The following is a 27627-nucleotide window of genomic DNA, read 5'->3' on the forward strand; positions in this document are numbered from 1 at the left end:
GGGGAGGGGGAGGTGGAGGGACGAGGAGGAGGGAAAAAGGCAACATTCGCTGCTCATCATTTCCACCGCACCGCCAAAGTAACTGCGCCCCCCTCTCCTCCCGTCCCTCAGTCTGGATTTTCTCTGTATCCACAGCCGCCGTGCTGTTAGCCGTAGCTTTTTCTTTCTTTTTTTAATTTAGGATTTTTTATTTTATTTTATTTTATTTTTTAGCTCTGCTCCCCTCCCCCCAACCCCTTCGCAGCTCGGCATCGTCCCCCCTCACCCCGCGCCCCCCCAGCCCCTTTCCATTTCGCCCGGCAGCTCACATCAAAGCGCCCTGCCTCACTCCCAGCGGCCGCCACTCACTAATGGGATTGCAGCGTGCCCGGCTCCGCCGCTGCAGCCGCCGGAGGGAGAGCCGCTGCCGCTGCGCCTCTTCGCCGAGAGCCGCCGGGTGCTGAGCCGCGGGGATGATCAGGATCTTCCCGGATTTCAGCGTGCAGGTGACGGCGGCGGCCGGCGGGGCGGCCGGGGGGGTGCCGGCGGCGCCGGGCATGGGGCGAGCCGGAGCGGCGGCCAACGGGAACCCGCAGAACGTGCAGGGCATCACCTCGTACCAACAACGGTGAGCAGCGGGCGGGAGCGGGCGCGCGGCTCTTTCCGGGGCTCCCCCACTTGCTTTTTCTTTGTGCTTTTGTGTTTCTTTGTTTTCTCTTTTTTTCTTTTCATATATAAAAAAAATATTGCCGTTTGATTGTTGGGGGGTAGCTTGGTGGGAGGGAAGAGTTTTTCCTTCCCGCTTCCTTTTTATTTTTAATACAGCATCTTTTAAAATGCACTGAGAAGTAAACGCAATCTCCTAGTTTTTTCTCGGATGAACTGGAAAGCAACAATAGCTGGGGGAAAAAAAAAAAAAAGAAAAAAAAAAAAAGAAAAAAAAAAACACGAAAGAAAAGAAAAAAGTGCGAGGAGCACGGTCGCTAGCGTGGCCGCTGCAAAGTTTGGGATCCCGTCCACTCATCCTTTCTAAAGAGGAATTTCTCAATGTCAATGCCTTGTGCAGATCCCAGTGTGTGGCAGCCAGGGGGACAATTGATCCCGGGATGCCGATTGAGAATTTGCTTTCAAGCAAGAAAGAGACCAATATTCACTTGGGGTTGCACACTTGCAATTCCACACTGTAGGTTAACAGCTTTACTGTGTCATCTGTTACTACAGGGAAATGCAGCACGAAACCCTCAGCACTGCTATTATTATATATATATTTTTTTTCCAACCTAAACGCATTCTGATGCAAATGCAGGGAATTCTCAGGGTAGGCGCCGTTAGGAAGTGGAGCGCACAAAGTTGGCAGGAACTCTCAGCGAAGTTCAGAGGGGTTCCCATCGTCCCAGTCAGCCCCGCTCCGCGCCGGCACTGCCTGAGTTCACTGCGGGCTGAGGTCGGGGTCCCGCAGTGCTGTGCAGGGCGAGACCCGGAGTGGAGCTCCGGGAGGGTCCTCCATCAGCTCAGGAGCGAAGCAGAGTGCTCACAAAAGTATTGACAACACCTCAATGTAGGCTGAGATCGGAGCGAGACACGTTCTTCTAAATGCAATAATGTCCCAACGATCTGGCTTTTCAATACTACATAAATCCTGAGAAAAAATGCAGTGTAATAACAAATACTTCAGCTAAATCTCTCTATAATGTAGAAGCTAAAACCATAGAAACTTTTAATGTTGTATTTCAAACAAATGTTTTAGAAGCCTGACAGAGCAGTGCCTGCTTTGGTCTTCAGCAACTTTGGGCTCCCCTCTCTCACTTTGGGAAACACACACTGTGTTTTCCCTCTGATGCCCATGACAGAAAATGCTCGGTGCTAACTTCTGTGGGTTTTATTAAAGGGAAAGGCACGAGCACTAATATTCTGCAACAGCCCCTGTGCTGCCCCACCACCTCCTTAGAATCATTTGAACTAAGTCTGAGTCCTTCTTTGCCACCAACCGTCCCCATACACAGTGTCTTGGCCGGGAGAGAGGGAGGGAGCGGATTAAAGTTGGTTTGTTTTCACGGTTTCGCTATGATTTTTGTCACTTACAAAATCTTTAAATTACAATGGAAACTGATGGGCATTTTAACGAGGAAGTACGGGCAGAGATCACAATAGTTGAGGCTGTGAAGTGGGGAAGTCAGGGGTCAGAAATGTCACATTGGCTTTAAGACAAATAAAAGGGACCTCTGGAGACTTTAAGTTAAACAGAAATATACAGATGAGCAGCGTGCGAATTTGTAGTGCTCGGCGTTTGGGAGTTGAGTTGCGTCAGGTTCCGACCAGGGGTAGCTCCAAGGGCAAAGCTCTGCCAAAACAGTGACGGCCCCGGGCCAGGTGCGGCCCCGCAGCAGCGGCCGCTCGGACCCCACAGCACGCTGGGTTTCTCGGGAACATTCTGCGCTTCTTCCAAATTGTAACTATTACCGACACGACGGCGTCCTCTACATTGAACGATTTTTTCTCCGAGCTTTCTGGAAAAGCTTAAATCACAGTGGGCACCGACACCTCCTTCCGCGATTGCACAAACTGAGGTGACACCTGTTAACTTTTTTTTATTATTTTTTTTCCTCCTTGTTCGAGCCGAGGCGGAAGCCGTGCGCGGAGGAGCCGGCACGTGGCACCCGCAGCCCCCTCTCTCCGCGCCCCTCCTGCACCGTCCCCGGGCTCGCGGCCCCGCTCCCGCCGGCGGTGCGTACCTGCGCGCCTTTCCCTGAGAGTCGCTGCTCTGCCGGCCCGTTCCCCGCCGCCCCCCGGAGCTGCCGCGGGGAGGTGTCCCGTGAGGGTGCCTGGCTGAGCCTTACCCGGGAACCCGCAGGGGGTCAGGCCCGGGGCGCTGCACTGCACGGCAGCGGCAAGAAGTAGCCACAAAGTTACCGCGGGGATGGAGAGCTTGTAGCTTTCTCCTATCCAGGTGTACTGGATGAGACAATTGGGACAGCGGTTCCGTTTTCTTGCTCCTTAATTTCCTGCTTACTTCCACAGTCCGCAGTGAAACTGCGCACAGCAATGCATCCTCCCAGCAAAAAGGGGCACCTCCCTGCTACCCTTAGCGCTGCGTCCCATTGCTCGGCCCCGGAGGGAGGGGGGTCTGGGGGCCTGCTCGGTGCCCGACCCCCGTCAGCTCCCGGTCCTCCGGGGGCCGCGGAGTGAGCCCCTGGGGTTTCCGCGCCCACGGAGATCTCTCGTCTCCCCGCCCTCAGCACCTCTCTCCGCCGGAGCCGCGACTCCGGAGGAGGAAAGTGTGCGAAACTGCAACTGAGTGGCGGTGTTGCGCCGGCAGCGGAGGCTGCGTCCCCTGCACGCAGAGCGGGAGCGGAGTCGGGGAAGCAGCTGGAAAATGCCCAGAAATACTTTCACAGCGGTCAAGCGCGGAGATCCCCGCCTGCCCTCCTTTCCGCCCCCGCCCCGCTAGCCCAGCGGCCCGGCAGCCCTCGTAGCCCGGCCCAAGGGCGCGAGGCCGCGAGTGTGAGCGTGTGAGCGGCTGCGTTGTGTGTGTGTGCGCGCGTGTGTGCGTGGCCGTGCCGCACCTGCCGGGCGATGCCAGCGGCCGGGCTGCCCGCCGGGGCTGCGCCGCGGCTCGCTCTTCCCGCCGTCGCCGGCTGCCGCCGCCCGCGCTGGGCATGTCTCTGGGGCCGCCGGGGCCCCGGTTCCCTCCACTCCTCGGCTTATGGACGGCGGCAGCGGCAGCAGCAGCAGCGCTAGCGAGCGAGCGAGCGAGCAACCTGCAGAAGGACCGCGCGGAGGAGCGGGAGCCCGCTATGCTTTGGCCTCAGTACTTTTCCTTAGCCCGTCTGGCTAAGCAGGGCCACCGCTGCCGCTGCTAGACACACAACACACACCAACATCAGGAGGGGGAAAAGTAAGGGAGAGAAAGAAAAAAAAAAAAAAAAGCCAGGAAGATGGCGCCCACCAAGCCAAGCTTTCAGCAGGATCCTTCCAGGCGAGAACGGTAACACTTTCTCTTTATTGAACCTGCAGCAGCAGCCGCAGCCGCAGCAGCACCGGGCCGCGCCGCCGCCGGGGCCGGGGCTGGCTGCCATGGCGGGGGGGGGGGACGCCGCCGGCACCGCCGCTCGCCCCGCCGGGCGCCGCGAGTTCCTCCGAGTGCGCCGCCGCACCCCGCGTCGCCACCGCCGCGCACGCACCGCCGCACCGACACAGGGCGGCCGGCGGCAGCCCCGCTCCGTAGCCCTATCGCCGCGGCTCACAGCGGCCGCCGCTCAGCAGGGCGCGTTGGCGAGCGGGTGTGCGTGTCTGCGTGTGTGTGTGTGCGCGGAGCCCCCCCTCGGGCGGCCCCCACCGCTCGGCGGCCCCGAGAGCAGCGGGGGGGGAGGGGGGGAGCGGGGCGCCGCGCCAGGCCCGGCTTGCCGGAGTGGAGGGGCCGGCCCCGCCTGTGCCGTTCAAGTGCAGCTAGGCCGGAGCGGGGGGGCCGCGCCGCCGACGGCCCCCGCGGCCCGACCCAGCCCCGCTGCAGCCCAGAGGGTTCCGGCGCTCCCCGGGGCAGGCGGAGCGGTGCCGAGGCGCGAGCGGGCGGGAGGCGGGCGATGGGAAGACGGGCGCGGGGCTCCATCCGGTCGCCTCTGGGACTTTTGTTGGGGAGAGCGCTCGCTGTGAACGCGCTGCCCTGCTGACAAAGATCTCCCATAGCGGATCTGTTGTAGCGAAGTGAATCTTTCTAGAAGTGACCAGGAAGAAACAAGAGTGCAAGTTCATGTGATGTTACTTTGTGCTCCTTAAAAAAGTGCTCCAAGCTGCGGTGCTGCACTGCGAGGAGAGCTGCGTCCAGAAGTGGAGGATGGGGGGGGGGGGGTGGCTTCTTCCACCTCTTTCCTTCCCTTCAGAATTGAACTTAAGGGTGAAGGATAAGGAGCTTGTTTGCTGTAAAAATGAAAATTAACATTTAGACAGCTTTTAGAAGTAGCTGGGCTGCGTGTTGCTTTCTTTCTACTTCACAGCACTGAAAAAATACTTAAACAAAAATAAAGTGTAGGGGGCCAGTTCACTTTAATCTTCAGTTCAGACTTCTGTTTTTGAGTAGCATCAGCATTCTTCGTACAACTTCTAAACCCCGTGGATTCAGTCTGGATTCTGTCTCTGTTGTTTTCCAAGGGAAGCAGACTGCCCCGAATGAGAAACTGAGCCCAGAAACACTGAGCACAGGGCGTGTGGTCATTAACTGTTGCACACCGGGACAAGGCTGTACTGACATGCAGCTGATTGGGAGATGCCTGCAGTGGGAACAAAGTGTGTTCTCAGAAGTCAGTAAATTACAGATTTTCATCTCCGACTATAGTATTTTTTAAAAATCCCCTTTCTGACAGCTGTAGAGGCATCTGGTCTCTGCTGAGTTAACACCGCTTCCAGTAGCAGCTTTGCTGCTTTAGAGTTCTTTGTTGGGAAACAATTTGTATCAATAAGTCCTGTCCCCCCCCCATAAACAATTCCTCTGCCTCCTTTCTGAGCACCGTACTGTATTAGTGTGAAGTGCATTCGCCAGGATAGCTTCAGTAATCTCTCCGGCAGAAGCATATTTGTGTGCCATTTTGGGAATTTCTCTGAGATAGGAATCTGGAAGATAGAATTAATTTCTAGGGGAAACTTCATAGCCTGTGCATGAGTGCTTTCTTTATCACCTGTCTCCATTTGGCATTCGGAGAAGGTAAATCAAAGTGCGCGATTTGTTATTCTGCTCCACTTGAGAGCTGAACTAAATAACACTTGGTCTGAAATTCTGATTGAAGTTGTAGGAGGATATACTGTATTTAATTTAATGCCCTTTAATAGCATCTTCTTGTTCAGCTCTGGTGCTGTCATTTTAAAGGTTGGATCCGAGTGGTTTTTCCCTGTAGGGAGTGGGAGGAGTAATGATTTCAGGGGAAAAAAGTCGTCTGGATTCCTCAAGCACTGTAGCCACAAAGTTGGCCCGGCGGCCGAGCGACTGCACTGTGCCCTTGGGGTTCCCCTTCTTATCGCCCCTTACAGCGTTCCATTGTGGGTGTAAATATTGCATGTAGAGGCTGAGGACATTTTTTGTATCAGAAATAACGTCGGTCTACTGTTCTTTAAAAAAGTTTCTGGAAAACTGTAGCAGTGCTTCAATGTTCAGGCCCACATGTACTTTTTCTTAAAAATTCAATAATGTGGCTCCAAAGCCCTACATTAACTGTTGATTTAAGCTGTCTGTACACATCCTTCCAGCATTATGTGTCAGGCTCCTTGAGCCGTGGCACTCAGCAGTCGCTGAAGGGGTTCTGCAGGCTCTTCCTTAGTTACTGCTTCCCTAAAGGAGTTCTGGGGGTGAGAGATCCTGGAGGAGGCTGTGGGGACACATTCTGTTTGGTCTTATTTTCCACAATATTTACGTGGATTGTATTACTGCTTCCAGCACAAGGTTAGTAATTACGAAACAACTGTGAGAGGTGGTAGTCCTTGCTGCAAGCAGGCATCTGATTGTTTTGAAACTTTTCCACCTGTTCAAGGTTTTGAAAGGATGTTTGAAAAGTTACACACATAATTTGATTTTCTTTTAAACTGCATGTGTTAGCAAATGCTACAGTTACGGTAGGAGTTTGGGGTTTTTCAGTTGTGTAGATATTTAACCAAGAAAATTAAATAGACAGAAGTGTCATGCACATGATATGCCAGTATCGATTTGTAAAGCATATCATCATATCAGAGTGCTATTGGCTTACAGTGGAAGAGAAAAAGCCCTTTATTTTGGCATTTCTTTCTAGAGCGTGAGCTTAAACATAGCAGTGATAAATGATGATATGCATTGTCTAACACTTGCTTTTATATAAATAGCTCCAGAAGATTGCTTAAATGATAATCGAAAATATGAAATAGGGTGGCCTTCATATCACAAGGCCAAGGGTCTACAAATGGAAAAACTGAAATAATGAAATATTTCCAAGGCAACAGACTGTCAACAAGAACAGTAATGCATGGGCATATCATAGAGCTACCAGAGAGGATATTAGATCTTATAGCTCTAGAGCCAGGAGTTATAATGACCTTTATTAAATAGAGCCCTCCCACATTACAACAATCTTTCCGATTCCTGATTTATGGATTAGCAGTCATACATGTCTTCATAATTTGAAACATTCTCTCACCATTTGCAGCATTTTTTCTCCACCTGAATCATACATTATTTAGAGCTTACACGAGAGTATTGATCAACAAAAGTTATATTACATATTTTCAGTAACTAATGGGATTCCGAATAACAAGGTTTTGTCTGCAGCACTGTTTGTACATTCTTTCGACACAACTGCTTTTTTTTTTTTCTTACAAGTTAGATCCAGTTAACTTGTTCTGTACCAATATAGGACTACTATACGTTATAAACATGTTACAATAATTAGAGGGTTATGAAAACAGATCCATCCAACACTTGAAACCGCAGGTATTTTAAAGAGAGTACCAGGATGTATTGTCAGCATCCATCTCCTTTTATTAGTGTCTCCCTTGAATTTCAGTGTCTCACATGCTGGCAGTTTCAAATCACGTTCATTTGAAACTTGGCACACGAGTTGCCAGCCCAGATGGGAATTTTACTGTGAGAGAGATGTAAAACAGTTGTTGGAAAACTGACATTTGAGGCATTAGTTTCATCAGCATCCATGCTAAAAAGTACAATTAGTTTAAATAAACATTTGTTTCGTAAGACTATCTTTGTAATGATGCCTTCATTATTAGAAGATATGCTCTAAGTCCAAATAACCGATACTGACCATGAGCATTAACTCTTACAATTTCATAAACATTTTAGGATCAATTCTGCTCATATTGTGGTCAGTAAGTTAAAGCCTTTTTGGAACCATAGTGAAATTTTTATTTAGTATCAATTAAGTAATTTTTTTCGTAAGTTTAAAGTTATGAGACATTTCATGACATCTCATCGCATGCAAGTAAACCTCACGTTCAGTCCATCAGTGGGTTTCATTTTGTATTATTGTGTTAACTCTTGCAGGTGTAAAAGCACCTCCTGTGAGATGAGATTTCAACAGTAGTCATGTTACTTTAAAACAAACTAAGTGAAATTGTTCTGTGGGGTTTCAGCCTAGAAACCTGGTTTTACAATTTAGACTTAAGGTACATTGCCAGTGTTTTGCATTTTCCCCCCAGACATTTGTTTTTTGTTTGTTGATCTACGCCTATTGTTTAGTGGTTTTGTTTTTGAAAAAGACTGGCAAAGATTTATTCCCATCATAAGAAATGTTTTGAAATGTCATTTTTATTGTAATTGCATTTTTTTTCAGAAGAGACAGTTGATTCCTGTATAATTTGTATAAGGCTGCTGCATGTTATCTTTAACATACAAAGTCCAGTAGTACGAGTGAGGTGTGTAACTTCTTGTTTAATAGGATTTTGCATAATAAGGATAATTTCTAATAATGTTGCATTTTGCTGCATAAGAAGTTGTATCATAGTAAGAATAAAATGGTTGCTGCCGTGTCCTATATGACTAGAGCATTGTTCTGTGACTAGTTGGAGCAGTAGTTTTGCAAAACACAAAGTCCTAGGCAAATGAATAGGAGTGTTGTGCCATTGATTTGAACAGGGCTCTGAGTAGTAAAAATACGATTAATTTTGTATGCTGTGATAGGCTACTGCATAGGACAAAGAAGATATGGCAGGATAGTATTTGTGTTTGTAATTTGGCAGAAGTGGACCCTGCCTTTGGAGAATATTGAGTTCAAGTTGTACCTTAATCTTTAGAAAAGTTCCAAATGAAATTATACCTATAATTAAAGTACACTATGGAGAATCACAAGCAAGGATAAAAGTCTTTTTACCGTATAATTCAATAGATGTGAATTTGTTATCACTCAGATGACAATGACAAACTTTAATGTACTTTAATGGGAGGAGGATTGGATTTTGCGTCTGTGTGTTATTATAAAACATGAAAGTCTTGAGATTCTCAAGGAAAGGTGGAACAGTCCTCAAAGAGATTCCAATCTCAGCCTGCTGCAGCCCGATACTGAGAGTTATGTATCTGACGTGCAGGCAAGAGTCAGTCACATTAAAGAACAAGTGATATGTAAGCAAGAATTTGAAATGGATTAGTGAAAGCAGAGTTTTGAAGATTTGTTACAGGCGATTTTTCCAACATTTTTATGTGTTGCATTTTGGACTTTCACTCTTCAGCCGTATCTTGCCATTTGTCTGTTCCAAGGAACTTCTCACTGATGTCATTCAGTGTGTGAAGAAGACTTTAGTATTAATCTTTAGTATTTCTACTTTGTCATTTTTTATTTTTTTCATATATCTTAGTGTGCTTTGAAAAGGATTTCAGCATGGTTCAGCATGTTTTACTGATTAGATAGATGAAAAACATTTCTGAGAACTAGCAGAAGTGACAGAAGATATCAGTGTTAACACTAGAAATAAAATTCAAGCCCCCATTTTGAGTGCATATTCAAAGATTGCACTGCCTTCGTTAGAGGGATTTACATTTCTTTTACAGGCAAAACCTCCACTGAAATAAAGTGCTCTCAGAGAATGGCTTGATTGCAACTTAAAATTAGCTGTTAGCTTGATATATAATAGAAGTTCAGCCCTTGTGTTAAATAATTTAAGTAGAAAAGTACTGTTCCATTACCTGCAGGCATCATACGTTTACATATGTATATAGTGAACTTACGGGATATGGTCTGAATAATATGTATGTATGTAATCTGCAATAATGTCCCTGGGGCTTGAATTTTCTGAGGAGCCTATTGGGTTTAGGCATCTAGCATATACTGCATTTAAGTGAAATATGGGCACCTAAATCCTATAAGCCCCTTTTTAAATACTTGCCTATGCTTTTTGTCTCTCAAAGGAATTTAGAACAAGCTTCATTACACAATACATTGTTTTAAACTGAATTTTGTCGAGTAATGAATAGTCTTTGAACAATCATTTTGTATTATATCCTAATGGGATATCGTTTTGCTCAAATTTAAGCAAAGAACTGATAGATTTCTTCTTTGACTGGGAGAGGGGTTCATTTTATCGTGTGCATATTCATATTTATGTTTGGCTTATTCGCAATGTTGGCTTGTATGAGTTAGGTGGCTCAGAATTATCCTTTTGAGACTGTAATTCATTTAGCAGAAGTGTAACATGGCAAATTTGAGAAGAATGCTTGTTAGAAAGCTGTCTTTTTCTAGAGATTATGGGACACTGAATATGTTAGCTTGTGGGGAAAAGAAATGCAAGTGGGCAGTCTTCACAGGTCAAGGTTGAGGTCAATATAGAACGAACGGAGTGACTGAATCCGTACAGTGCTGGCAGCTGGATTAAAAAGGAAAAAAAATCTTAAAAAAGAGAATAGCTGCTAGAGGCACTTATCCTTCAACCTTCACTGCAAAAAAGTATCTGTTTTATTTGTCTGAGTGTAGTCAGATTGGCATGTTTGCTTCACCTTTGCATAAATTACTCACAGTACATGGACAAGACGTTTTAAAAAAATATTTACAATGTAAAAAATACAAAACCCAAACTGTTTTCTCTTGGTAGGTTACAAATAGAAGATGAGCATAAAAGGAGAAACAAATGCATTAGGCTGCTTTATTTATTCATTCTTTCTGAGCTGCTACTCGGACTTGCAACAAAACTTGTATTTCCTGGGGAAAATCAAAAGTACAGTATTTTTTTTTTTCAGTGGCTAAGTGAGCCAGATAAACGGTACTCAAGTAGCAGTGTTTGAAGGATCCAAGTAGTTTACTAAAGTATCTTAATTAATTGGATGTTCACTTTAATAGTGAGTTTTCCTCCTTGTAGGCAATGCTCTGTAACAACAGCATGTATTTGGCACATACATTACACATATGATTTGAGAAGGTCTGGTTTTACTGAAGATTTATTTTTACTAAACAACTGCTTTAAGTTAACAAACACAAAATAAACAAAGTGGCAAAAATACAGACTTTGCATAAGAGGAATGATAGAAAAGATACAACAGATTCCGGATCTATCAGACATATATGCTATTCCTTTTATCAGTTACTCTGCTCACACTCAGATTTTGAAACCAAGAGGTGCCCTCATTCCTTTCATTTCTTTGTTAACAGAAAGAAAAATGCTTTTCTACACAATTGTGGTTTGGAAACTATTATTCTGTGCTTTCCCAGGACTGTTACTCAATTTTTGTTTTTGTATCACATCTTAAGATTAGAGTAGCAACCTGCAGGATGCAGCAAACACTGCAAATCTGTTCTTCACCCCAAAGTGATCTGGCATACTGAAGGAGCATCTTTAGGAACCTTCATTATTTATAGTCTTCCATCGTTTAGGAAACATTTTTGAATGATCTTCTACTTGATTTTTATTTTTAAAATAATATTTTGCTAAATGATTTTGCAATGTTATTTCAAAGTATTCAAATCCCCTTCACGACTTGGGTTTTTTTTTTCTGTTTTTTTTTTTTTTCCTCTGGTAATTGCCATGTGTTACAGTGTCTGTTTGGTACAAATAGGAAAAAAGAACATGGCTGGGGAAAAGTGTCTTCTATCTGACAGAGGATGGCTGAGTAGCCCACCTGAAAAGCAAGATTAGAATCCTGTATATTTATTCTGCTTGTTGGTACTTTGAGGAAAACTTTAAAAATATTCCACTGACTTGTAAACACGTATTCTTTAAAGTGTAGGCATATATTGTATATTAGATAGACACAGTATATATATTTACTTGAAAGGAAATAATACTGGTTGATTGTTCTCAGCGTGCTATAAATGTCTTACTTTAGGTAAAGTTGAATGTAAATACATGCACTGGAATGGCGATTTTTTTTGCTCTTATGCTGTGAGGGAAAAGTAGGCTCATCTTTTTTTTTTTTCACATTTTTATTGTTCTGTGTAAATGTAATTTGTTAATCCTGTGAAATTTGTCATAGATAAATTTGCTTGGATTATCTTGTCACCACCGTATCTGCATTCTTTTGTTCATTGCTTATTCATAATTTAACAGTCTGGCAGTGAGCCTTTTTGGGATGCTCACAAAAGATATATGACCTCTACCAGCTGCTACTATAACCTGCAGAATGCACAGCAAGACATTAGAAACGTGAGGATTCCTCTACTGATTAAAGTGCTCTTCATTTAAACAGTCTGTTCATAAGAATCTCAGGAATCTTTGTGGATAGCAGTTTTGATTTTTCATTTCTCACAAAATTAGTTCTAACATTTTTTTTCCCCCCGAGTGGGAAACTAACATTGAATCTTAAGATGGTGGTGCTTTGCTTTCAAACGGACTAATGGAAATTAAATCACTCATTATATATGCATATGTATACATAAGTGTGTGTGTGTGCATATAGGCATCTGCAAATATCTTTACTTGGCTCCCTATAAGCACCCACATGTGTATTTCCTGGAATTTTATAGTGGGAGAAATTGATGCCTCTGTGTGTAATATTATAACTAACTTCTCTATTATAATATTTTTTCAATACATATATTATTATCTAGTACTAATTTAAAGAAGAGTTGTCTGATTTAACCCTGCTTTATTCCTAGAATCTTACAGATTGCATTGTGTAAATACTTGGTATTATACAGTACACGAAAGACATTAAATAGAATGTTACTTGAAGTGTAACAACATTTTAGATTTTCATTATTCTCCTGACTCAGTTTAGCATATAAATTTTTCCCCCTTTTTACTTTTTTTTTTTTTTTTTTCTTATCTGCAGATCAGCTTGTGAGTAATGGCTAGTTTTTACCTCCCCTTTGTGCTGGCACATGATTATAGTTCAAAATAATTCATTGCTAATCCATGCAGTATTGGTTCATCTCCATCACTCTGTTTTATGATTAGAGCCTCGGGCCTGTAAGAACATCCTTCTGCACAGTTTTCTGTCCTGATTTTCTTTGACTGCAACCCATATTTTAAACAAGTCTGTCATTACTGTTCACCCAACAATCCTGCTACATTTTTCAAATATGTATCAATTACAATAAATTAATATTTTGATGGGGTTGTTTTTCAAAGGTTTATGAAAAATTCTTTTTTTTCACTGCACTAAGTTTCCAGCAGTGGTGTACATGGCTTGGTTCATATCAGTTGATGATGGAAATCTGACTTGAGGTTTTCATTTTTCCTTAGCAGCCTGAATTTCCTGTGTATTTATTATTTACATTAGGTGCCTTAAGAAGTCTAGGACCTTAAAAAAGAAACACCGTGTCTTTCTGAAACAAACTATGGGAGAAGAGTGATTATAGCCTTGTCATTTTTAAAACATTTCAGACAGTACTGTTGTAAAATAAAGCTGAAGAAAAAACTTTTAAAATATATAGGGCCTGATCCTACTGTGAATACTCTTGTTGAAGTCAGTGTTCATTGGGTTGGATATGAACTGTCATGGCATTAGAGCTGGCTTACATGACATAATGGTACTGTACCTTGATCATATTTAAATTTAGTATTTCCAGATTATGAAGCAAATTCAACTTTTATTTCACATCAAATAATGCTAGTTCTTTCAGAAGGTCATCCAAAATATTTTTCAAGACTTTGTTTCAGCATTGAGTAGTCCTGTGTTCTTTTTAATAATTACTTTCATCTCATTGTAGCTGTGTGTTTGAAAGTGTAGGTCAATAAGGATGATCGCATTCAGAATTTCATGATCTGTGTAGTGGAACAAATTGAAAGCAAAGCCTGTATCAATCACTGTGAAGGGAGGGTTAATTGTTACTGCTTCTCAAGCCTCTGGACAGATAAACCAGTAATGAAATACTTATTGCTCTGATATGTGAATGGTTAAGGATGAAACAATAGAAACAGGAGCAGTCTACAAAGATAAACCAAGAAGAAAAAAAAAAAAAAACAAAGAGAAAAGAGTAATCTGGACTAAAGTAAGATGCTGTATATACTGTGTATTAACAGTTTTAAAGTAATTTATTTCATTTAATGCAGCCTTCTGGTAATGATGTAAGAGAACAGAAAGTATTTGGTTTCTAAAGTGAATACAAAATATGACTATGAAAGCTTTTATTATGCAAACGATTTGAAATGGCTTACAATATGTCTCGATCTTAGGTAAAAGTAACATTTCTAGCATTAAGTGTTTTTTTTCTTTTCTTTTTTTTTGTTTTTCTTTTGCGGTATCATTAAGTACTTCTTGTTGTTTCTTTTTCTTTAAAAGCACAGCTGTATTTACTAAACCAAGTATGTTTTATATCCTCCTGAAGTCATTTAAAAGTGTTTTGTCTACAGCCAACCAGGACACTAAAGGAGTGTTTAAAGATAGAAGCAGCAAAATAAAAACAAGTGCAAAAACAAATTATCATATTAAAGTAAACATCTAACTACTTCTAGAATGCGAACTTAACATTTTAAACATCTGTTAGTTACTTATATGTTGAAATATATGCAAAAATAGTTAGTCAAATTGAAGTCTTAGGCCCATGACAATCATCTCAACACAGTGGGTAGTTCTGAAAATTAATGAGAATGATAATACTGTAAAGACTGTTCCAGAGTTTGCCCAAATTCATTATCTAAGACTCTTGTTAAGAACATCTCAAAGAATTTTAACCAGGAAAATATATTAATGCTTCAAAAGCATTTTTCAAAACGGTGATTTATAAAAGTATAATGGAATTATATATGCAAGAACTGTAGTTAGAAAGACAAATAATACAGGAGCAGCACATTATGAGGGAGTATTTTCCAATAGCTGAGGTACTTGCCTTTGATTTTGTCCATAGATGTCAAGCTTTCTTTATTGATTTATATTTTGGAATGGAGAAAATGAAAAAGTGAAGGCAACTTAACAAAATATATATCTGTGACTCCTTGTTAGTTACTTAATGAGGCCCAGAACTGCTAAAAAGCTCAGTAAAGTAATTAATAATTTTTGAACTGGTGTAAACGTCTTTTAGACAATTGAAAAGCACTTTTAGGAGGAAGGGTGATGAGACACATCTTTAGATTTCTCTTCAGAATGTTAAGAATTTCCTGTTGCCTGTTTCCTGATGGGATTGACGCAGCTGTGTATCATATGGAATGAAAGAGGAACTGAGTGCCTGACTTTGTTTTATGCAAGTTCTTTATTTAAGAAGATGTATGTGTTGATTTTGCCTGTTTCTTTTTTAGATTTCCCTCATATGAATGCTGTACACAGAATTATCCAAGTGGGAGCTAATTATAATTAATTTATCTATTTTCCAAGGGATTATTAATAACTGAAGTACAATAGTTAAGAATGCTTTTCTTTCTTTTTCTCTCTTTCTCTCTCTCTCTTTTGTTTCCTTCTTTTTCTCTCTTTCTCTTTCTCTCTTTCTCTCTTTTTCTCTCTTTCTCTCTTTCTTTCTTCCTCTTTCTTTTCTTTCCCTCTCTCTTTCTCTCTCTTCCTTTCTTCCTTTCCTCCTTCAATTAAAAAGAGAGCAGAGTGCTTAGAGGATTACTATATCATTTCCATTTGTATTTTCAGAAGTTATTGATATATATAGGAGTGTGTATGAGTATATGAGTATGCATGTGTAGTGACTGGAAAACTGATCAGAGAATAGAGCTTTTTACTCATTTTACCTGTTTTGCAATCTGTAGGGCATTTACACAACCGTTTTCAGGGAACATGTGCATGCAAAATAGAGAAAAATGAGAGGATCCAAAAACAGTTTCAAATAGTACTATTGATCTAGGCTGTCCCACTTCACAGACACATTCTCTGAGAAGATTTCGTGGTGGAAAAAGAATCTGTGATGATAAACTGCATTAATTACATTTTTCAGTAATTCTCATTAATGGTGAGAGGAAGTATAGCAGAAGGTGGTTATCGTGGTTAACAGATCTTGAGATGGTTGGGGGAAAGGAGCTGCAGAGGCATGGCAGCGCAGCCATCCTTCTAATTGTGGCACAGATCCTGCTAGAGTCAGGAGCTGTGTGTTTCAAATCTGTATGATATTCTGTTTCAGATAGAATTTGTACCACTTCAGTCAATATTAATTTCCACTCAGAAGGCGATATGAGGCAAATTTGTTTGCTGTAAAAAAAAAAAAAAAAGTCCTACAAAATGCAATATAAGAATAATAAATTAAAAAAAAAAAAGGTGGAGTGCTTTGAGTAATGTGCAGTAGTGGTAAGAGCATGTTAAAAGGCAGAGCAGAGGTGTGTGCAGCTAAGTGGGGTGATTGCAGTGTTGCTTCTCAGGGTGTTTCCTCCTACAGGATACTGACTTCCAAATCACTGTAGAAAATTGCACTTCTGGTCTTAAGCTTTGATCCTCTCAACCTGCCAATCTGCTTTAAAGCATTTGACCATTTCCCTGTTCTTTCTGTTCTGTGACTTTTTGGCTAATGTCATCTTTCTGCTGCCTTTGAACACTTTGATCACTTTAGCGTATTCTTCAGAGGATCTTTCGTGGGAGTTCTATAATATGTTGTCTCTCAGCCACCCCCATTTTTTCCCTCATTCTACTGTTCATCTTTGCATAATTTCATGTGGTAGCACAATTAAAGTATGATCTCTTTACAGATTATTCACATGGCATTTCTATCTCAGCGGAAATTCTGTCTGACTTCTCTCTTCTCCTTCTTTATTTCCTAGCTTAGACTCATATAGACAAAATGCATCTAGAGTTCTTTCCAAACATTTCATCAACTTTTTGGGATAACATTTTCTCTTGGGACTGGCCTGTAGTTTGACAGTCTCATGGGTACACACCTCTTCATCATAGCTTAGCAACAATTGAAAAGGTAAATGAAATATTTGAAATTAGTAGGAAAGAAACAAACAAAAAAACCACACTGAAAACATAAACACTGACATAATTATGTCAGTCTATGAATCATGCCAGTCTATGAATCTAAAATCTGCTGATCAAGCAATTTTTCAAAGATTTGTAATATCAGTTCACATAATCGCTTAATTTCTGCCAGTTTTAGAGACATAAGCGATCAGTTATTTTCCTAAATATGCAAGCTTGCATGCTAGCAGTGTGATGAATAAATCTGTAGTGGTGGAATGTGAGTCACTGAATAAACTTCAAGTGGAAGAAAATTCATGGAGATGGGCAAAGGTGATGTGCCTATGAAACTGGGGGAATAATGAAATCAAAATCCTGTGCAGCTTCAAACATCTTTCAGAATCTTCTTGATATTAAATATTATCCCTCCGTATATATAAAAGAACCTCAACAGAGAGTGTTGGACTTTGGCTCTGACTCTGGACAGAGACAGGTCAGTATGTGTGTAAATTAACTATACAAGCAAGTGTTCGAATTCAGATTCTACTGTTGTATAAGCTTGTGTCTACTAGAAAGGCTCAAGATTTACTGAGATAGCAGGGGTCGTAAACCCGGCTCCTTGCAAGTTCTTGTGGCTTGAAATAATTATTCTCATGTTGATTTCTTTAAAGAAGAGGAGAGAAAAATGATTGTAGAATGCTGTTCATCAGAATGCATCCATACCTGACTGTAAAATGAAGATCAGATAAGCAGGTCTTGAATCAGGAGAGATTTTGGAGGGTTCCAAGAGGGAAAATCAGAATTTGGTTGGATATTTCCTAGGATATCAATAGAGAAAACTGCTGGTGTTCTAGCAGGAGATTCCAATCACTATTTAGATTTCTGAATGAGCTAGGTAAAGCTCTAAATCCTGGAAGAATGTTTGGGAAGGAGTGTAAGAAGCAGCTTGATTTAATCTACAGCATATTTGAAAGAGGAGAAAGAAGGCTGATTTACTTCCAGATTTGAATGTATATCAGTCTTAAACATTGTCTAAAGTTACTTTGTGATATCTCAAGATTCTTAGGCTCTAGCTTCTGTCCAATCCCAGAGTCACAGAATGGTTGAAGTTGACTGGAGCTCTTGAGAGTATCTGGTCCCACTCCTTCTCAGGCTGACTCAGCCAGAGCAGGTTCTGCAGGATTACGACTGGCCAGATTTTGAATATCTTCAAGGAGAAGGATTCTACATTCTTCTTGACCAACTTGTAGTGTTTGGCTACTTCAAGGCAAAAAAGGTTTTCCCAATGTTTAAATGGAGTTTCTTGTCTTTGCACATGGTCAATCTTCATCAGTGATTAAGTTTATTGTCTGTGATACTGAATATCATGATTCAGGTATTGCATTTTGAGTACAAGTGATAAAAATTCACCTGCAGTAAAAAGTGAAAATGTGCATCTTGGGCAAAAAGATTGAATCTTATTCTTTTAAATTGCTGGGGATCATCGTGTATACTAAGACTATGGCTATAGCACAGTCCACACAGTAATGAGCGTATTCTGGAAAGGAGAAATCCCACGAAGTTACTAATCAACGGTATTGTTTTATACTCAATCTTAACCAAAACTGTCCTGGGAACTGCAGAATTCTGTTACGCCTCTTACACTTAACATTGTAGACAGATTTAATAAGAAATGGAAGTGTGTTGCAGACATTCATAGGTCAGGCTGAAATAAGTGTGTACATTTAAAAAAAATATTCATAAGCTATTCCCCGAGCACAGTCGATCTCCTGGCATTTGAGAAACATTTTTATAGTTAGTACATATGTATCTCTAGGCATTCTGGAAGAAACCAAGGAAGTCAGTTCTGTATTGCAGCTGATAGGTAATTTCATGTGAATTAGAATTTTTTTCAGAGGTGCATTGTATCTTGATAAAGGAGAAGCTGGAAATGGACAGTTAAAAAAATAAATGTTTTACTTCCATGAGAAATACATGTAAGAGAAAACTACAAATAACTTCAAAAATCTCATGAAAGTTCCAGTTAGTGATGTTTGAGTTAGCTGCGTTTGATGTGTCTCGCAGAGATATACCTCAGGATGCTTGAAAAATGGAAAAAATATGGATTAAATATTAAAATTTCCCTTCATGGTGCAAGAGTGCTTTACATCACATTGGGAGTATAGAAATACACTAAATGAAGTGGAGTGGATGAATAATTTTTAATAACTACTTCAGAACATTTAAAAAGATCTCCAGTGAACATACAGTAGTTCAAAGCCTGATTTTTCAACCAGTGTTACAGTTGATGTTGATTCCTTTTATTGACGTGGACTTAGTTATTACAAAAGAATAAATCCTTGTTCTCTGGGAGAAGTAAATTCCTGAGAAAATGCTTGCTGCTCAGATGGACAACATAGAATCTCAGGCATGTGTAAGGGGGCATTTTGCTCTTAAAATGGAAAAAAGATTTTGCTAGATGCAGAGTTGAAGGACTATTACTCATGTAATAAGGTTGTGTTTTGGTCTGCAGTCACGAATTTGCTGTTCACCATGAAACATGTCATAATGCCTGCTTGCATGTCCTGTGGTTTTTTCTTTCACTAGAGTTGAAGCAGTGCACTGTTGTGTGGAAGGGCTGAAAAGAAAATTATTGGGGCAAACTGACTTTTATGAATAAGGAAATGCTTTCATGAAGGAGAGGAAATGTTTACTAAGGGACTGAACTTTATTTGGGAAGAAAAGGATCCCAAAAGGAATTCTTGAATGGAAGAGTTTCATTCAGCTAAGTATAACAGGTGTTATAAACGTGTTTATCAGTGGGGTGGTATTAGACTTTTAGCCTCCAGTTGGAATTATTCAGGTCTGTGTATCATGTAGACAATTTTCAGTTCTTCTTATGATCCCATGAGCAAAATACACCCATTATGTTAGGATGGCTATGTGCATCTCTCATTATGTGGCAAGACAGAACCAGATAAATAGTCCAGTGTGGTGGTCTACCTATTACTGTTTTTGCTCTTAAGGAACCTGAGACAAGGGCAAGGCTATATGCCTGTTAAATGATTTGATGAACTTGATTGCTGTTCAGATATGGCTACTCTAAGCTTTCTTGTTTATGAAGGTAAAGGCAGGAGATAGGACAAAATTTAATACATTTTATCATAAAAGTTTAATTTGTAAAGAAATGGAAACAAGTATATTTAAAGTTTTGCATGTTTCTTCATCAAAACAGTTGTATGGAATAAGGTGCCGGTGACTGATTCGAGGTTACTCTAGGAAGCAGTAACAACAGAATGGAAGTGTAAGATCAGGTCCTGAATGCTCAGTAGCATCTAGTAGTTGGTGGCTTATAGACAACATTTTTCACTTTATAAGGTAAAATATACTGTAATCAAAATCTGTAATAAGTACCTTTAAAAGGAAAGAAAGTTGGTATCTTTCATGATTTTTATGAGTTCAAGCTTTTAATTGCTTTTAATTTGACAGAAAAATCCTGAACTCTCTTACAGGTCTGCATTATCAATCCAACTCCCTGTTTGTAAGTGGAAGTACGCAATATAGTGCAATGTGCAATATTGTAGTATTTTTATTTCATTTGCAAAATTTTAAAAATGGCTTCATAACAGGCTGAATTTGAATGATTATGCAGTTTCATGCATTTAAATACCTGATCTGAACAGATATTTCCATTCTTTCATTCTTTCTTTCATTTTTTTTCATTCCCTTAGTCAAATATTAGTGGTACTGAAGTCAATATTTCCCTTGACTTCAACATGATCTGTATGATAACTGTTGAGTCACAGCCTGGACCACTGATTGAGTACCTGGAGAAAGGGCCCGGTCAGCTCTGGGAACACAGGTGAACAAAGGAGTTGACTTAGTTTAATGATAATTTTTTTTTTTTTTGTTATATGCTGTGAGTTGTTGATCTCTGCACTTCCTATTAGAAACTATGAGGTGGTAGCTGCAGAAATTGGCACAGGGCCTATTAAACTGGGACCTTCTTTAACAGTATAATAAATATTTTTTTTAAAAAAAATTGATATATATTCAGAAAATACTGAACATCTTTTATCATATTTAAAATGTGGAAGCTATCAAAATGTAGAAAACTTATTCTGCAGGAAACAGTATATTCATTATTCAAGTGGAACTGCACAAACTACTTCATTGCACACTAATCAGATATTGTAAAAGTGCCTTGTAACAATACCTGAGATGCACCTCTCTTAATGAGATTATTTTAACATCAGATATTGACAGATATGCTTGTAATAGTGTTTGAGATTATGTCAAACTTGAAATTTATCGTCTCTGGAGAGCTCTTAAAAACTTTTTTTTTATTAACAAACTTTATTAGCATAAAGTGATGGACTCTGGGAGATGAAGTTTGGCTGTTTCATTAAGAGAAAAATCTCAACTTTGCTTAGGGCCTGCAGCTATAAACCCGCAGAACTTTAAATTCTTTGTATTGAGTTTTTACTTCTGTGGTATGATTCAATCGAAGAAAGAATTGTTGCTGTACGTTTCTCTACACTGGATTTTCAAAGTAACTTTTTAGTGTCATCACCAACTTCTTTTATCATTACTTCATGGCTATTTTTCTTTTCTGATACTTGCAAGGTATTAATTACTTTTATTTATTTGTATTGTTATTGAGATATATATCTTTTCTGTGTAGAGATAGCAAAACACTTATGGCTCAAGTAAATGTAATGCTGAGAGGACATACAGTTAACTTTTGCTAAACTAATATTGTGTGTATAGAACCAATCCAGAAAAGTAGTAAGGAACTTTCTGAAATAGTTGAAAATATAAATTTATCACTCTTGATAAAAGTGAATCTAAAAGAAAGAGTTCACTGGTTGCCTCTTTATAGGGTAGAATGGTTGAATTTGTCAAGCAGATGAGATTCTATGTTTAAGAAAGCATGTCCATAATATTTGTAAATAAATCCTGTAAGTTGTCTTTTGCTTAGTAGAAAGGTTCTCATTTCTCAAAAAATTTGCCACTCAGATATGTTTTCACACATCCAGATTTCGTAGTTAAGACTAAATAAGTTATGGTGGGTAAATAAGTATGTATCTTATATATATTAAAGATTCGTGTATCAATAATTGTGTTACTTGTGTAAGAGATACAGCTATTAATAATAGCAAAGAAAAGTAGCATTAAGTTCTTCACAAATAATTCCCTTTCCAGGGAGCACAAAGCATCTCTGAGAGTGTGACTCTGTGAGCAAGGAAGAGATGCTGAGTGGAATGTACTGTGATGGAGCCATCAGCATTTACACTTTTTTTTTTTTTTTTTTAATGGAAGGGTTCTCGTTTCTGTTGCGGTAATGACTTTACTACTGTATGCTGTAAAAGAATTTGGCAGATATGTATTATATTGATAAGTTAATGTAAATCCAGCCCCAAATGATTTTTTTGAGAGCTTTGCTGTGCAGCAGAAGTACACTAAAGCTTCTAAAAGCTTTTAGTGGAAAATTCTAGCCTAAACATTAGAGGAAGAAACTTCAGGTTGTCTGTTGATGGGCAACATTCTCTCATGTAGTAATAAATAGATTGCTGCAGTTAAGTCAGTTAATTCATCTGAACTGAATTGAACTGATTAAAAGGATGGAAATAATTAAATAGATTAAAAAAAAAAAAAGGTTAATATTATAACTATTATCCTGGAAATTGAAATTAATTCCTGGAATATTTTCATTACTTCTCAGTAATAGTATCTAAAAATCTAGTGGCAGTAGTAATGTAAATGAGGTCAAATATTCATAGTGTCAGAGGAGTTTGTATATATTCAAATAAATAATTGGAGTAGCATTAGGGAAGGCCAACTTCCCAAAATACTGGGAATTCTTACAAACCAAAGAGTTTGATGGAGAATTTGTGCAACTCTTAACTAATCTTGCACAGTGGTCAAAATCCAAGCCTATCCAGAGTGATTTGATTTGATTCATTGATATTAAAATATTTAAGAGAGCAGCAGTAGTAGCATTCCTTCTCTTAAAGTGAACTCAGTGTTAACAAAAATGTCAAAATGATTGAAATTTGTGTTTCCCAGGCTTTCGTATCCCACTGGCAGGATAGGAGTGGATTAATCATGAGCTCTCTTCTCTCTGATAGAAAGTACTCAGAAAAAGTAGTTGTAAACCATGTATCATTTTTTGCCATTAGTTGCATCCAAACAATTGCACTGGTGTTAATGAACTTGCAGAGTGTGATTGAAAATAGAAATCGGCCCTCTGCCATTGAAACTTAATATATATTCTAAAAATGTTTTCTAGGAAAAATAAATTAGTTCTACCAATAATTTAAGGAGAAGGTATGAGATGCTTAGCTTTAGGTTACAGTCTTGATAGGGTGAACACTTTGCCTCAAAGTTTGATTGTTTGATTAATACAATGGTGTTAATTTTCAGTTTATCAGTGAGAAGCCCCCAAGAAGTGAAATTGGAAAAAAAAAAAAAAAAAAAAAAAAAAAAAAGATTAATTGCTGCTTATAATTGAACACATTGAATTAAAAAAAAAATAGTATTGATATTTATTTTATTTTAATGCTGGACTCCTGGGAGACAAGATTAATTGAAAGAACAAAGAAAAGCAAGTCCTGAAGGCTGGATAATGTATTGCTTTCAATTTCACTTGCTTGTATAAACAAGGCAAATGCTGAAGTTGCTCAAGAAGTTGAAGTTGGGTCTGCAGATATGTTTAAGTGAAAATTTTTAATTCTAGTAAGTGATATTAAAATTACTAAGTTAAGACTTACAGTGCTTTAAAGCAAACAAATATGTTGAACAATATTTAAAGTTGCAGCCAAAGTCATTCAGAACCTGAAGTTTCATTTTCAGATATGATTTATGTACACAAACTTTAATCTCAGTGAAAAACACAAAGATGTGTAAGTACTTAAGGTTTGTTTTGAAAAATGGGACTTAGGTTTTCAAATCAATATGGTTTTTTAATTTGTCGTCCATTAGCAATAAAATGTCACTTACTTTGTGTTTTTCTTCAAGGAAAATGTTGGTAACACAGGAGGACCTCATGCAATTTTCATAAGAAGTTGACTTGAATTCTTTCTTCTGCCAGAGTGGGATACTTTTGAAAGAACCAGTCAATTCTTTATAGATTAGAAGACTCCTATTCAAGTAAATAGCAAAGGATACCAGTATGTTGCATCTTTACATTTAGAACCTAATAAAACTATGTGCAGCGTTCAGGTACTATCCATTCAATTTTAAGAGTGGTTCTGTGCTATGATGTGTTTTTAGGTTTAATAATGTTCAGCATGCACTAGTTCTCACTGAGTGTGCTGATGCTACAAAAACAGTCATATTTCTGTTCCTTTTGTAGAAGGTAGCCTTTTAAAGGTGACGTAGCCTTTTAAATTAATACTGAAGTACAGGCATTCTTCTTAATTAAAGATTTTCACTATCAATTGCACATTAAATGAACATGTGCCACTCGGTGGCACCATATAGTGTGCCAGGACATTAAGTTATCCTGTGAGTAGAGCATTCATTTAATATTTATTTAAATTTGAAATAAATGAAACTATACAAACTGTGGAATGAATACATAGCTCAGTGAGTTTTACATAATGTAGAAAAAACAGACCAAGGGCATAACACTGTGTTAAATATTTTCTTCAATTTAAGGAATTTTTACACCTCTAATTATCTTGTAAAAGAGATCTCTTTTATCCTCTTTATCTTAGTTTAGAGACAAACAGGCAGAGATGTCTTAGAATATTTACATTACCATCTAGCCTTTTCTTTTTATTACTTTAGGAACATTGTGCAAGTTTACTTTTGCTGGCTGTGTGGCTAGGGAAGTTATAAATGCCTCCCCAGAAAGCTGGCTGTCCTCCGAGCCAATTGAGACATTCTGTTCTGCCAGTTCCTAGGGCCAGGGAACCACTGCTGGCAAGTGCACCTGGCATTTCTCATGGATGTTCCCTACTGCGTTCAGGCCATGCCATGTTCACTCTACATACTTGAGATTAATGTGTAGCGAACAAGAGAGAAAAAGAATTTCTGCCAAGCAGTACAGTATCAAAAGATCTGTGTGAAAGCTACATTAAAGATTACTGAAGAGATGACTTTTCTTCCACCATGATAAAAGTACGACAATAATAATAATTGAATTTGACTTTGTAATGTACCTTGGAGCATGACCAGTCCAGGCCACCTTCAGAGCTCACAGAAATCAATCAGTGGAAAGACTCCCAGGGACTTCAAGTGATTTTAGATCACACTTGTAGTCTAACTTTCTTAAAAACTCTCCTTCAGCAGTAGCTTTAATGTGTTTAATAGCATTAATTAGGCTCGAGGAATGAGAAAATCAATAAATTTTATTTTGATCCTTGATAAATTATCAAGGATCAGAATTTCTGAAGTTTAGAACAGTACCTTTAGTACTTCTCATATTATGGACATAGGAAAATTGTTAAAAAAAAAAAAAAAAAGTGGACTATTACATGGGCTAGCAGGTAAACTTGAGGGAATTTCTAAAAAAAACAATCTATCCAAGGCTTCATGATGTACAATTCATTCAGGTATAAAATTATTTTCAAAAGATTTTGAAAAAAATAGCTTCCACTGACTAAAACATTTTCATACTTTTAAAGTTTTACTTTTCATTATAAAAAAAGAAAATCACAGAATCACAGAAACACCAAGGTTGGAAAAGACCTACAAGATTATCCAGTCCAAGCGTCCACCTATTACCAACAGTTCTCACTAAACCGTATCCCTTAACAAACATCCCTTGAACACCTCCAGGGTCGATGACTCCACCACCTCCCTGAGCAACACATTCCAGTGCCTGCCCACTCTTTCAGAGAAGTAGTATTTCCTAACGTCCAGCCTAAATCTCCCCTGGCACTGCTTGAAGCCATTCCCTCTAGTCCCATTGGATTATTCCAATCCTGAAGTATCAAGCTGATCATAAGTTATTCACATTTGAACTGTCCAGTAGTGCCATCACTGATATGTGTGAACTTCTCAAAAAGTGTCCAGCCTACTTCACATGTTTAACTAAATCCTTCAGTGCTGTATCTGGGGCTCTCAGGCCTCTGTCAATAGGTTTTCCCCTCTTTCTGCAGAGCGCAAAGGCATGTATTACCATGAGCGTTGTGCATACAACTAGGAAAAATTTTCATTATGAATCTCCTAACTGAGGTTACATGAGGCTTTATTGCTCTGTCATTACCCTCTTTGTCCCTTCATCGTTTCTTTTGATTTGCATGGAAGATATAAGAATTCCCATACACCTTTTTATTAATCAGGGTCACTTTTCTATTTTATTCTCCTTGATGTGAAAGCTTGTGCTTATATTTGACTTGATTTCAGTAGATAGAGTCAGATGATTAATTAGTGTTAAGTACTGTGGCACCATAGGATCCAATGGAGTGCTGTCATTTTGCACAAGCAGTGTATGTACCAATGCAATGAAAAATCATTCCCTTGTTTTCCTACTTATTCTGTTATTTCCCTCTCCATTTTAAAACATCATTCACTGTAAGTTTTTATGAATTAAAAGTGGAAACTTTACTCAATGTAGGTAGTTGAGTCAAAATTTTATATACTATCTTAATGCTAGTCACCAAACTGAGTCTGTGCTGGTAGGATGCTCAGATCCTCTTAGAAGATTGTCATTTTTATTTAAGATGTCTGATATTTTTTCATCACTTGGGAATTACCATAGGTGAAATCATGTAGTGAGACTATAATTTAGTTTCAATGAAAGCTAGGTAATACTGTCAATTCTATAATTCCAATCTGTATGTAGATTCTAGAAGACTGACATGTGTGCAAGTGTAATTGTGAGCCTTAGAAAACATTGGATTTCTATTGCTGTCATCTGATAAATATTTGGGATGTAGTAAGGTATAGATGGAGTAAATTATACCAATGCACAGTATGTCTTGAACCCATTGTTTCCATTTCTTTTCTTTGTTATCCTTTGTAAACGATTGTGATGCACTTTAGAAAGCCAGTTTTCAGCTTCTATAGCCTTTGGCTAACAGCAGAATTCTCACCAAAATCTCATTAAGTTAGGAGTATTGGCCAAAAGAACAGCAACAAATCCTGAATAAGAATGTTTCATTGTTTACACTGATTATTAAAAATGTTGTTATTTGATAGTAAGTTAAAAATGGTTATTTCCAAAAGGCTCTATGGTGTTGAGATGTATTTTTGAGCTCTTTGGATTGCAATTTGCAGAAATTTTGGTGAAGAAAATCCACCAACTCTCTTCTCTGAATATGTAAACTATATATATAGATATTAGATTCACTCATGTTAATCAGAGCATCTTAATCAGTACTTTTTATTTCTTTGCTTTTGAAGAGTGTGATAGCTTTGCTGAAACTTTGAGAAAGACTGTTGTCTTCTTCAAGGTGAGATAAGGTGGATCATAAATATATTTTCTTTCTTTCTTAAGAAAAATTCCAGCACTTCTTAGTGGGATGAGGAGTAGGAGGGAATGTATGCCGTGCTTTCAAAGTGTCAGTGATGCCTCTGTGTTTTGCAAGATGACTTGCAAGCTGGCCTAGGGTAGCTAGCAGTGGACACAGAAAGATGTAGCTAGTAAACAGACTGTTTTCTCATTTTTATGATGAAGCAAAGTTAAAAAATATATATATATATGTACACAAAATGAGTTTGAAACTGAGAATCACTTAGAGAATGGACTGCAAGTGCTTTAATTAAAAGAGAAGCATGATCTGTTTTGTAAAAATATATGAAAACAAGGAGACATAAAGGCGAATGTTAAATTGCAAAGTACATACGCGTAACATATTTATGAGCATTTTTGGAAGATATGTGGAAAAATGTAAAAGTTAACGAAAAAGTGTGGTCAAATAGAAGTGCTGAAATGTGAAAGCTACATTTATTCAAAAATAACAAATGTTACATTTAGATGATGAGTAAAAACCATGTTA

The 27627-nt window shown here is 39.2% G+C and overlaps 1 protein-coding gene across 1 annotated transcript in view; it reads left to right on the forward strand.

Annotated features, from left to right (window-relative positions):
* Positions 1-3593: 3593 nt before the first annotated feature.
* Positions 3594-27627, forward strand: part of NPAS3 (neuronal PAS domain protein 3) — a 596309-nt gene continuing 572275 nt past the window's right edge. Inside the window, exon 1 of the mRNA XM_052693214.1 lies at positions 3594-3964. Within this exon, the coding sequence (XP_052549174.1) occupies positions 3915-3964 (50 nt within the window). The 5' untranslated portion in view covers positions 3594-3914. The remainder of the gene's footprint in view (positions 3965-27627) is intronic.

This window comes from Tympanuchus pallidicinctus, unplaced genomic scaffold, assembly GCF_026119805.1.
Source record: "Tympanuchus pallidicinctus isolate F22 unplaced genomic scaffold, pur_lepc_1.0 scaffold3, whole genome shotgun sequence".
In the NCBI taxonomy this organism is placed as follows: domain Eukaryota; kingdom Metazoa; phylum Chordata; class Aves; order Galliformes; family Phasianidae; genus Tympanuchus; species Tympanuchus pallidicinctus.